General features: G+C 40.8%; 1 protein-coding gene across 1 annotated transcript in view; it reads left to right on the plus strand.

The window, feature by feature from the left end:
- Positions 1-210: 210 nt before the first annotated feature.
- LOC127380772 (orofacial cleft 1 candidate gene 1 protein homolog) overlaps positions 211-12811 on the plus strand; it is a 29340-nt gene continuing 16739 nt past the window's right edge. Inside the window, exons 1-3 of the mRNA XM_051610250.1 lie at positions 211-222; positions 6360-6426; positions 6729-6905. Of these exons, the coding sequence (XP_051466210.1) occupies positions 211-222; positions 6360-6426; positions 6729-6905 (256 nt within the window). The remainder of the gene's footprint in view (positions 223-6359; positions 6427-6728; positions 6906-12811) is intronic.

The following is a 12811-nucleotide window of genomic DNA, read 5'->3' on the forward strand; positions in this document are numbered from 1 at the left end:
TCCTTCCTTTGGCAAAGCAGGAGCAGCAGGAAAAGACGTCCCCCTTTGCTGCCCCACCACCCTGGCACCTAGACTGGTGCCCTGCAAGTCTGTGTGTTAAACCTAGGGGTATTAATGACTGTGTGCAAACTGAGAATTCAGATGTGCTCCCTCTCTTTTGTTGCAGCAGGAAGCGTTTTCTGCGGCAGGTCTGAAAAAGGGCAGCCTGGCATGGAGAAAGAGGTAAGTGAAGAAAAACCATGCTTTAAACCAGAAAAATTAAAGGGCCTATTGCATTGCTATTTCATAATATTATTTGTAGTGTGATGGGAGGCAAGTCAGCAGACGTGTAGGCTCCTTTTTATATCATTGACAAGTCAACAGGATGATTAACGAGAGTACCAGACAATGTAATGGTAGGAGAAGGCCCACAGAAGTTAAACAAAAGTGCCTTCAGAATTTAGAGAATTCCCATGATCCATAGGAGGACCTCATTGTGCTTGTCTACTGTTTCTATTTTTGATTAGATTTATAAACACAGCACCACATATTTTCATGTGGCTCATAGCCCCAGGGCAGAGCAAGATTGACTGCGCTGAAACTGTGAGGCTTGTGAATTTCGGGCAAGGGAGGGAGTGAAATAAGTAGTGTAATTGTTTTTGTGGAGTGACCGTGGGACCTCCTCTGTTCTGAATTACACATGGTTCAACCCTTTGACCTAACCAACCTCAGCAATGCCTGGTAGATCTCCTAAAGCTCTGCTGAAAGGTCCTATCAGTGACATGTTGGAACATTATCTGTCATGTGAGATGTGTGCCAACAACCATATTAAACTACATTAATTACTAGTGAGGCGATGTTTGTGACAATCTCAACTTCATTTAACCCACCATCATGTTAGTTATTGTTTAAACAGGAAGTGCAAATGGGGACAATTTATGACATCAAAATGCAGCACCAATGTTTTCTTTAATAAATTCTGTTTTGCTATATTTTCCTTCTATTTCCCATCCCCCTTCCTCTAGCATTTTTGTTCTTGTCATCAGCTCTGTAGCTTGAGTTTTTGAGGGCTTTTCTATTTTAAGAACAAGCAAGAAAAAAGACTGCTTATAAGTAACTAAACTAATATACCAGAGTAATTGTTATTTCTTTAGGTGATACCACAGCTGACTGAAAGTGCCAATGCCTGTTTTCTAGCAAGAAGCAAACATGCTACAAGGTAGCTTAGGTAAGGCTGAAAGATCACACCAGGATTCTTGGCTTGACGTACACTTTCCCTGCTTCACACTCCACCTAGTGCATCTCTGCATGGCAGTGCTTGCACTTCTGGATCAGGAGTGAAGGATGTATTTATTTTGAATTCTCAGAAAAATTTTGTCATAGGCCTGTTCCTACAGGTGGCAAAGCATATTGTGAGTCCCCAGAAGGCAACCCAGGTAGTTTTCTGAAACAATCCTGAATTTTCTAGGGGTAAGAAGCAAAAGCTGTCCTGTGTGCTACTGCGTGGGTGGTGTGCAGCTTCAGTCATGTTGGTCTGTGCCCAGTGTTGTATTAGACTAGGCACATGGAGTTACATCGTCCACCTACAGACTGAGCTGCTCTTTTTTGACAATGCTTCTCTTTCAGTCTCGTTCTCTAGCTAGAACAGGTTTAAATGAAGTGGGCAATTGTTTATTTATTTATCACTTGCTGCAAAGTCAGCTAAAAAATGTTTGACCCTCCTAAGTGTCATTCTCATTAGCAATGAAGAGTTTGCTCTCTGCAAAATCTAGCATGGAGTACTTAAAGCAGACAGGTGCAAATCACAAGCTGTTCCTCTTTGGCTGCCATCCCTTAAACAGACAAAGTAATAGGCTAGGAGAAGGGAAAAGATTCCAGCTCCTGCTGCATAAAGGAAAGCCTTAACAGGGACTTAGCAGCTGGTTGCAAGAATTAAATGCTGTAAATACCAACTAAAGCATTTGTGCAGGCATTCGCAGAGGAATACATTTTTAGTAAGGCTCTATCCCTTTCTATGCAAGAGAACTGCTCTCTGAAAACTGTGCTCTGCTTTATGTTGAAAAGCTAATGCTCTCGCTGAAGTGAATGAGAACAGAAGCCAACATACCTGTTCCTGTTTACCATCATTACACTCCTCAGAGCATTTCAGGCATTATTAGGTTCTTGGAGCTCTACCAGATTGACAATATTTCCAGCTACTTCTCATTTAGGCTGTATTCAAACAAGGCCCCAAAGGAAAAAAAAACACAAACCCAACAACAACCAACCCATAAACAAAACCATGGATGAATCTGCTGAGCTAGTTTGCTGATGTTAGAAACAGTTGTTCATATTAGGAACACCTAATTTAATTTCATGAAAGAGACATAACATGCCAGTATGTGTATGAATCTAAGGTATGCATTTCCTAAAAGGAACTAAAACTCTGTCATTCCAAAGTTGCTCTTCTTTTTGACTTCCAGCTTGCATAGGGACTGCTGTCTGGAAGCAGTAACTTTAACTTTAACTCTAAGGCTGCTGATGAGGTCTGTCTGTGTGATCTTCGTAAGCAGATAAGGGTAGGGAGACAGCTCAGAGCAGAGCTTGTTTACAGCAGGACAGAAGAAAACAGCTAGACGTAAATGAGGGCTGACGGTTTCATGAAGCACAATTGGTTGATCACAGATTCAATATGACTGCCCTGAACTGAGCGATGATCCGTACAGTATGCAAAATTCACTTTCTTGCTGGTCTGTGCCCACCAGCCTTCCAGCAGCTTTCCCAGAGCCCCTCAGCCACGGCTTTGAGTGGAACCAGAGCTGAACGCAGCATTGTTGTACCCAATTCCTTTTGACAACAATCACATTCTTTTAAAAACTTCATAGGTTTTAGTTGTCACTGGTTATAAATGAGGGTTTTTTCCCTCGCCGTTGCTGCTGCCGCTGTGGTTGTGGCTCTTGCTGCTCTCCCGCAGACCCGGGTACGGCAGGTTCTGGTACTCCTGGTTTCCTTTGTTTCCACTGGTATCAGAAAGCAGGCGGTGCATTTTACTGGCGATGGCATGCAAAAAGGCATTTAAAGGTTTAGGTCACTTTTTGAATGACATAGTGATTAGTCTGCACTGTGCTCAGACACTTCTAAATCTCCTTGTCTTTGCCATTGTGCAGCACACTCAAAGTGTAAAGGAATTTCAGAAAAAAACCCCTAAAAATTAAAAGGCAGGAATTTTTGTTTTTCACCAACATTGGTGGAGATTTGCAGATTTGCTGCCAGCAGCAGCAGCACCCTTCGAACTTGACTTTGCAAGCAAAGGACATCCCCTTGCTATGTGCTGGTTGTGGATGGACAGGTCTGTCATGTATTTTTTCTAGATGCAAACTGGCCCACCTTCACCACAAGTGTAAATGAGCACAGCCTTTTTATCGTTTGAGGTTCTTGTGTAACTTCTTTGTAGGCATGCTTTTTATGTGTTTATTTTTGGATAATGCTCTGTGATTAGAGTGGTGGCTTTCTGTACAGACGTGCATTCATGTGCATTCATCTAGGTGCACTCGCACAACTGGACATGGGCAGCAAATATGGCAAATGGTCACTGAAAGTTTTATTTAATTTGCTGTTGGAAGTTGAAGTTTTGCAGGTATGTGTGAACTGATTAAAGAATAATTGATTTAGACATAAATTTGCATAAATACATAAACTACTAGTGACTAATGGTAATGTGAATATAAAATGCCACTGTATAATTTCCTGTCTGTTCTCTGATGAGAAGGTAAAGTATAAGGGTAGGGGGGCTGGGGAAGGAAACTTAAAATTAAGGGTGGGGGGGAGGGAAGAAAGAGTGTAATTTACCCTACTTAAAGGTGCTCATGTGTAAAAAAGAAGGATGAGGAAATTGGCTGGAAGTAGGTATGAAAGGAAAATGTCTTCTAATTTCCTCTGAAACACAATATGATAAGAACATGTGTTGATTACACAAAGACCACCACCAAAATGCTCCCTTATTCAGTTATATTAAGAAGTAACCCTGGAAGAACTCCTCTCTGCAGTTGAAAATTACGTGTTGCATTCATTCTAAAAATACGAACTCATGAAAGGCACCTTTTCAAAACCCGATCACACTAAGGGACAAGGACACCATTTCATTTGAAGTTCTTTATAAGTAAGTAGGCATCACAATCCTGTTACATCAACTACTTAAAAATACTGTTTGAGGGTGTGAAGTGCCAAATAATGGAATCTATTGCATTCTTTAAAAAAATAAAATTAAAAAATGGGTGCTAACTATACCGAATACTTAAAAAAAAAAAAACCAACCCCAAAACAACACTCCAAAAAAACCCCAAACACACACAACACCACTCCAAAATATCAAAACCCACTATTCATCTTTATTATATATGGGGGAGGAGCAATGCTTTTTCTCCTTCTTGCTGTGAAAGGAGCTTATGCAGTTTACACACTATGACAATTTAAAGCTGGCTATGGCTGATACAGCCCACAATTGGTTTTGCTAGGGAAATCTGACTTGCAGAAGAAATACATAGGATGCAAAGCAGATCACCTTAATTCCATCAGTTATGGATGTATAGTGATTTACACCAGCTGAAAATTTGTCCTGGATTTTTTATCTACATGTTTTCTTTAGCTGTTAACATGAGGTGTGAGGTTTTGTGTAGTGTTTATACACAGGGCAATAAGAACAATTATCACACAGCAGTGTTACAAATACTGCTGGAATCTTTAAAACTGACTCAACTGAAATTTTATGGAATGCAGAAATACAGCAATGCTTTAATATTGCAAAAGTGATACAAGTCTAAAGACGCTAACTGAGACAATATGTATTTTTGAAAGATTTTTCAGCTGGGGAAAAACCAGAAGCAGAAAGGTGAATTTCTGAACCTATTAAGCTCCTGTCAAAATTATCATTAACTTCATTTGTACTGCATGTGGCTTGTAGGAATTATTTATGTTACGGTGTTTGTTTATGATAGCTCCCAGAACATGTCTGGTCATTTTTACAAATATTTTCTTTTTAGTATGGTAATAGTCTTACTTTAGAGGAAGTCCACTGGTATCAGAATGACACATATGCGTGTGTGCATATATGCATGTGTGTATGTATATATTTATATGAGAATATTAACATCTATATTAATCTGTCAGTGGTATGGTTCAGTTATTTTTGACAGATTTATTGATTGTGTCTGCTGCAAGTGCTGTTTTTTACTGGAAATTGACACTCACAATCAAATGGGAATGATGGATGCTGTAAAAATTACAATTTTTCAATGATTCTTGTAATTAATCCTTTGGTATTGACAGCTTCCAGGAGCTATGTTGCCAGGAGTGGTCTTTATCACTGGACAATTAAGCAACTGGCTTGAAAAAAATAATGCTGTTTTCAGAAGTGCCATGTGACATTTGAAAACAAATGGTTCTGAACTGGTTGGGTTTTTTCTTTTTCTTTTTTAACTTTGGTTTTGGCTTTGATTAATACTCCAAGATGTGATTTACTTTAGGTAGTCTTTGCCTGCTTTCACTGTTAGCATCTGTTTATAGGGGTCTGTAGCCACACATGAGCCCACGTGTGACTCCCTTGCTCAAGGTTCACCAATGATGGTGTTTAGCACTTAGGCCTTCCTGGTGGTATTAATGTGACCATATTTTTTTTCTTTTGATCCTTGCTTCCCCCTGGGAATTAACACGGAACTTGCCAGCGTTTAAGTCCTTCAAGATCTCCTGCTATTTGTTTTCACTGTAACTGTTTTTGGCGTCTCTGATACTAAACGAACTTTTCATCGTGTTAATGAGTCCTGCTTCCCCTCTACCCTGGACTGCAATCTCTCTTTTGTGACATCTCGTTGTAAATGGTTTTGGAGTTATTTTTATTTTATTGGCTCATGTGAAAGGGTAGAGCTCATTCATTTTTAGCTGCTCTGTGAAGAACAAATGCACTGGTTATATAAGTGGCCCTAGAAACTAAGAGAACGGGGAATGTCAGGGAAGTCTGTCTAGAAATATGCTGCATAACCAAACTTTTCTAAATGAAGCACTGCAGTTCTGCAAGTGAAATAAAGCAGTTGCTGCTAAATGTGTACTGTAAAGACAAATCTTATAATGTTCTTCATTTGTTGAGGTTTCTTTGAGTTAATTCATATTAGGAGAAACCAAAGTATTTTAATGTGACCTTCATTTGGCATTTGTTTTAACTTTTCTTTTCCTATTTTATTTAATTCTTCCACTTCTGTTGTTCAATTAGTGTTTGACCCCTTTAGCAGAGATGTAAATTAAATGACATTTCAATGCCATCCCATATTTAAAATACTGTGTTAGTTGTGGATCATAAAGGATGATCTTCGTTCTTTAGCTAATTTATTCATTTAACAATTTCCCTCCAGAAGTTCCAGCAGAAGGCTCTGAAGCAAACTAAGCAGAAGAAATCCAAGTCGGCTGAATTTCTGATGGGTGAGCCTTGCTTGATGAGTTATTGCTCATAATTTGTGTAAGGATTAATTAACTAATTACAGACAAATGGCTGTGGGCGAAATTTTGCTCTTGCTTGTCAGGGTGCAATTTGTAATTATTTTAATCATTTATTCTTTTTTTTTTTTTTTTAGAGTTAATTTTAACCTAATTCTGTTTTGGCGACATTTGAGGACGATACACTTGAGTCTTTCAGCAAAGGAATTACTAGAAGGAATTTTCTGCTTGTCATTGAAATACACTTGGCTATAATGTGCTCTTCTGACCTCCTTGTTTTTCTGTAGTAAAAGAAGAGAAAGCAGCAACAGAAGGCATTGAAAATCCAGCTTTTAACATCAGCAGCACAGATCTTTCAGCGTATCAGCCTTCAGAAGAGAAAGTTATTAGACATGACAAGCCAGATAGCACCCTTGCAGCTCATCAACAAAAACTCGGGCTGCAAGCCCATGCTGAACCAAGAGGTGAGACATCAAACCTGATTAACCTCAAACACAGCGACAGCTCTTGTGTTCCCCATCCAACCCGCATGCTCCGTGGCCTGTGCCAGGCGTGTCTGTCCCAACGTGTCCAAACAGGCACCCCTGCAAGCCCTGGATGGGAAATGAAAATACTGCAGACAACACTGGCTGTCTAAATATTTAGATCCTTGGGTTCTGTCTCCTTGATCAAATTACTCCCCATGATGGGGGGTGCAGGTTATGTGGGGGTCCTCCCTCAGCAAGAGCGTGGAGACGACAGGGAGCAGGCTCTCCTGGCAGCCTTCTCCTGTAGTTTGTGTATGTTGGATTGGGCTTGGGAGGCACTGTGGACGGCCCAAGTGCAGAGATGATGCTTCCTTGCTGGCTCCTGAGCATTGAGTAGTTTTAAACAGCTTACAGGTCCATGACTGATGGTTGTCCTTAGGTGTCCCGTATTCACTCAGTCAATCCGTATCTTGCCTCTGCTTCATCTTTCGTTATTTTGTTCAGCCATTGTTGCTCAGATGCTTGAAGAAGAGTTCTGTTTGCTTGGCTTGGCCAGGGGAGCGATCCTGACTTGTAAGATCAGCTTTAATGCAGCACCCAAAAGAGTCACCGCTTCAGGAAATAACTTCTGTTTATTATTTGGGTTTATTCAAACAACCTATGAGGTTCCTCACCGATGTCAGTTTTGCTTTTGCAGAGGTTTGTTATCTTTTAATCTGTGATTTAATTATTGCATTTTGAATTATTACGATTTCTGAATGTTATGATGAATGGTTATTTTTACTTAGTAATCCAGTGATGAAGAAGGTGAAGAGAAGAATTTAAAGGCATTTTGTGAGCTTTATGAGGAAGATCTTGGGACAAGATTTAACATTAGAGCAAAAAAGCTTGAAGTCAGACTCAAAATCTTCCCTAAATATCCACAAAGAGCCTCTACTTTTTTGGAATGTGTAGTCTTATTAACTTAAAGTGGACTGGGTGCATCCATGAACATGCAACTGTGTATCCAAGGTTCAAGACCTCCCTAGGTGCCGAAGTAACTGGTATGGCTTTGAAATGTCCTGATCACTCAGCATTTCCCATTAAACTTGCAAGTGTGGATGCTGCTCGCAAAGTACCTTTGTGTGCCAGATCAGGTATTTAAATAGGGAAGCACGGGCTGGTGAGCAGGACATCAGGCATTTGCTTTTAAAGAGCTGGACCTTGTTGTGTTAAGATTTTATCCCTGTGAGACTGGAGAGCCCATGGCTCCTAACGGCCCCTTGCAAAATTAGGTTTGGTTTTCCATTTAGCCTCCATGTGACTCTCTGCAGCACCACACGGAGCAGGAATTCTTCGTCTTTCCTTTGCAGCCTGTCAGAACAGTGATTAAGCAGACAAAGGGATTGATTGTTTTTTAATGAAATAGTCTATCTGGCAAAAAATGAAGTCGGGCTTGCTGGAGACTATCCACGCTTTCAACTCGCCTCTTCAGAAATTCATGAATAGTTCCCTCAAGAAAACAACACATTTTTTTTTTAAAAGCCTGAAATGTGTTTTTAAACATTTTGATTTTTCATCCTAAGTAGCATTTTGTTCAAAAAACCCTAACTGAATATAATCTTTGTGAAATGATTAGAAATTGTTACATTTCGCCTGGAATGCAATGGCTTGTTACACTGCTGTTTCTGTAATGGGAGAGGAAATCTTGTTGAGAGTTGGAAAATTTTGTTTCTCAACACTGTGTCTCCCTCTTTGACCTTCTGTTCATCCAGTTAACCAAAAGATCAGTTATTTGCATAGCTCTCCCTCTAAGTCAAGCAGCTATTAAAAAAATAATGATCCATTTATACCATCATAAAAAGTCTAGATTGGAAGAAACCTCTAGAGATCATCTGGTCCAAACTTGCATTAAATTATTCTTAGTCTAACTTATGTCAGGGCTTGTTTGACAGTCACAGGGGCCAGTTCAAATTTATAAGGGGCTTCTAATAAAAGAACAGCTTCAAGACTGACCAGAAACCTGGAGAAAAGTGGAACTAAACCTTCTGGTACTTCATGAGCTAATTTTCCCTGTTCCCAAGTGTAACTGTACTTCATTAAAGAGGGAAAAGGAAAAGCCAAATAAGTAAGTACAGTATCACATGGGTGTAGTAATGTATAAATGGATGTGTTTCACAGTCTTTGCAAAGATTAGACCTACAGATAGCTCTACCCTTTTTGGTGGCAATCTCCATTGGTTTGGAACCATCAGAGACATGAGGCTACGGGATAGGTTCCTTGAACTTTCCTGCCTTTGCTTTGCTCCATGTTCATAGCCAGTTTTCATAGCTGCTGTCATTGCACCTCACAGCAAAACACATGGTGTTGAAAACTACCATCATTTTCTAGCACAGGGAAATCTTTCACAGCTTCCTCTCCCCTACCCCTCAGGTCTCAGGAGCCCCTGTGCAGTTCACAGGAGAGACTTTGACACAGAAGTCTCTCCCCACACTCCAAGAAGGCAAGACTTTCACTTCACGCTGGAAGATACATCTCTAGGAGGGAGTGCCCACACACACTGGCATGGCTTGTTGCTGTAATCTTCACTATGTGAGTGAAATGGCACTCCCTTCTCCACCTCCTGCCAGGCTTCCTTTACCTTAAGGAAAATTCCTGCCAAGCACAGCACCACAGCCTGTTTAAAATAAACGTGTTTTAGGACCCTTCATGGCTTCCTTTCACCTTTCCCCCCCCTCTTTTCTACCCCAGATGCCAATAGAGTATTACTCCTTTTGGGGTTTCCTCCTCTGCAGAACCATTGGGTGCTCTTCTAGCTCTCAGCCCCCAGGCTTAGACTTGGTTACTCAATGGGGAATTACATTTGTCAATTCTAACACTTGGTGTTAAACTGTACAATTTAAAAGCAGTTATAACCTTAAGCACAATTATTTAATCACAGCATTTAGTAGATTACAGGTTCAAAATGCTATATAAACATCAGGCTGGATTTTCAGGCTATGCACTTGAAGGCAGGGCATGGAGATGGCACTGCTTTTCCATTATCTTTACACCCATCGTCCATGTTGTTAATGGCAGCAAGTAATAGCTAGAGGGGTGCTATCACTTCCTCCGTCTTGCAACAATGTTTCAGGCTGTTCCTCTGTCAGCAATTACTGGAGGGAAGAGCTCTCTAGAAAAAACTCCACCTACTTTTGAGGTGTCTTCTCGTACACCTCCATGCTAAGGATACCAGTGAGGTGTGTGAATTGTCAGCTGAGTGTTCAAGACAGCCTTAAAACCTGTTCCTGGAATTTGGCTATGTCTGCATAGGAGGCTGCTGTGCAAAGTACACATTACTTGGGGATGAAATAGCTAGTGCAGAGGTCCATGGTATTGCAACTTGCCTGCATCTGCCCTCTAAACAGCTTAATTCACAGGTGTGTTTGTGCTATACTGACTTTTCCATTCTCTTTCTTTGGGAACTAGAACATCTCAAAAGAAAAGTTTGTGAACCAGTTCTTGTTTTAAGGAAACTGAGGAAAACTTTCCAGTATTTTTTCCAGTCTTTTTCACCTTTCAAACCAGACTGGTGGGGACTGTTCATGTGACTCTAAGTGCAAGGCTCCTGCATGTTTTTCTTGTGGGGAAACTGAGGCAGAGCGAAGAGGCTTTATCTGCAGTTGCTCTGAAGGCCCATGATGGAAATAAAACATCTGATCCCTAGTCCATTGTTCTATTTGTTAGTCCACTCTGAGTCTCACACTGTCATATTTCCCATGATGGACAATATTCCGTATTTTTTCATCATTAGTAGACTGTTGCTCAGGAATAGGCCATTGTGTAACTTTCTGATAGTATGCTTTCCATCATTAATCTTCTATGATGAAGACCTGGCACTGCTGTTGAATGTTATTGTTACCCAGGGGAACCGGCTGACTATTTACTCAGATTAATCTCCTGATTTTCAGCCAACTAATTGGTTGCAGCAGCTTCTACCTTATTTTGTCTTCTTAATTCTATGCTGACTCTTTGCTGATCTCTCCTATCACCTTCATTTCTTTCACATATTGCTTGTGAAGTTAAGGTCATCTAGCAGTGGTCTTGTCTTTGTCAAATTGTGCAATATATTTTTTGTGAAAGTTCCCTTGCGGCTAAATCCAACAAATTCCTCTTGCCTTTCTTCGCCTCAGCAAATAGTGGATTTGCCAGAAATTTTCATTTTGGCCAACCCTACAGGAGGTCTAATAAACCAATTTCCCTCGGAAAAATGTCTGGGCGTTAGATCATCCAAACCCAAAGTGATAGGAACCCATGCCTACCTGTTTCTCAGTTTCTAGGCATCTGGTCTCCAGGTGAGCCAGATTCAGATTTTCTGTTTTCTCCACAGGGGTTTAAACCCAAAACACTTCGGTGAGTGTCCTAATGTTGAGGCTGGCTTGGTAAAGCCTCTGCTCAGAAAAGGACTTCTAGCAAAGGACTTCCAGCAAACAGTCATGATGGAAGCATCAGACCTCCAGGAATATGCTGTCTTTGGCTGACAGCAGAACAGGAGGCCAGTTGCTCAGCTTCAGATGGGTGATAAATGCCACAACCAATCCCTTAACACTGGCCTGTGGTACTTAGCATTTTAACATAGGCCTATAAAACAAATGTTAATCTATTTTAGCATTTGATACATTTTGTCCTCAGCTGTTGTGATCAGAAAATGTGCAAGTGGCTTATAACAGTTTGTACTATTTAGCGTTCACTACAGCCACCAAGCTACATAGATTTGGTCCAACTAATCCTGAGAAGAGCCAGTCCAAGCATGCAGAGGGAATATGTGTCAGAACAAATCAGACTGTAATCTTTCTAGGATGCCGACCATGCATGCATGTTGCAGAAGACAGCAAGGGGTTTTTTGAGCATACACTCCCAATGTGTGGTCTGTCTTGTACCTGGTGGTTGCCTAGACACCTTTGGAGACATTGATGCTTTGTTGATTTTGCACGGAAGATGAAAGAAAGGCTAATTGTTTTCTCCTGTATCCTGCACACTTGTACAAAGGCTAGAGGCAGTCTGACCCTAGATGTTGATGATTCAAGTCAAAATTGTCTCCAGATGATGAGAAGCTTTCATTTTTCCCCTCTTATCATCCCCAATACACAAATCTTTTTTCAAAACTAGATTATCTTCTAAAATCAAATGCTCTAATTAATTCTACCATTTTATCTGCAACAGGCACTGTTAACATCTCATATCATGCTCCAATAAATTTGCCCACAGAGATTAACAACATTTGAGGGGAAAAAAAGAAGGAGGGAAAGAAAGCTCTTTGAATTGAAGACCAGAAACTCTTCTTCTAATTAGCCCAGGTACAGCATGGCATTACCATGGCTATACTGCTTCTGGGAGAAAATTAGTGTCTCCATGTGGCACTTTGCTGCACCACCTCCCAGCTGCAGAGCTAGGCTGGATTTATCTAACATGGTGCTGTGTACATCCTGCAGGGAAAATCTCACTGTAAAATAGAGCAGTTCTGCACTTTATCAGAAGCAGAAGTGAAGAGAAGCCTTTGCTACGGAACTCTTACTGCTGAAGGTGGTTTAACTGCAGCATGGCACTACAAGCCCTTTCTTGCTCAAGAGTGTGTGTGGGCAAGGACCTTGACCTGGGAAAAAGCAGACAAAACAAGGGCTTTGTTAAGGAGCCATGTGGGGTATCAACTTGAGAAAAATACCAGCGAGTGCTTCAAATTCGGCCTGTTTACAGAGAAACAAGGGCTGAAGCTTTTTGAACAGGGTTTAATTTCATTCCAAAGAGAGGTGGTAGGTACCCACTGGAGAGAGAGTAAGTGCATATGAAAAAAAGGAGCATCTGTTGGAAACTCACATTTGTACTGCACATGAAGGAAACTGGAGCCTGTGGCACTGGCTATTTGCATTGGACACAATGATTTGCAT

This window comes from Apus apus, chromosome 2, assembly GCF_020740795.1.
Source record: "Apus apus isolate bApuApu2 chromosome 2, bApuApu2.pri.cur, whole genome shotgun sequence".
Taxonomy (NCBI): domain Eukaryota; kingdom Metazoa; phylum Chordata; class Aves; order Apodiformes; family Apodidae; genus Apus; species Apus apus.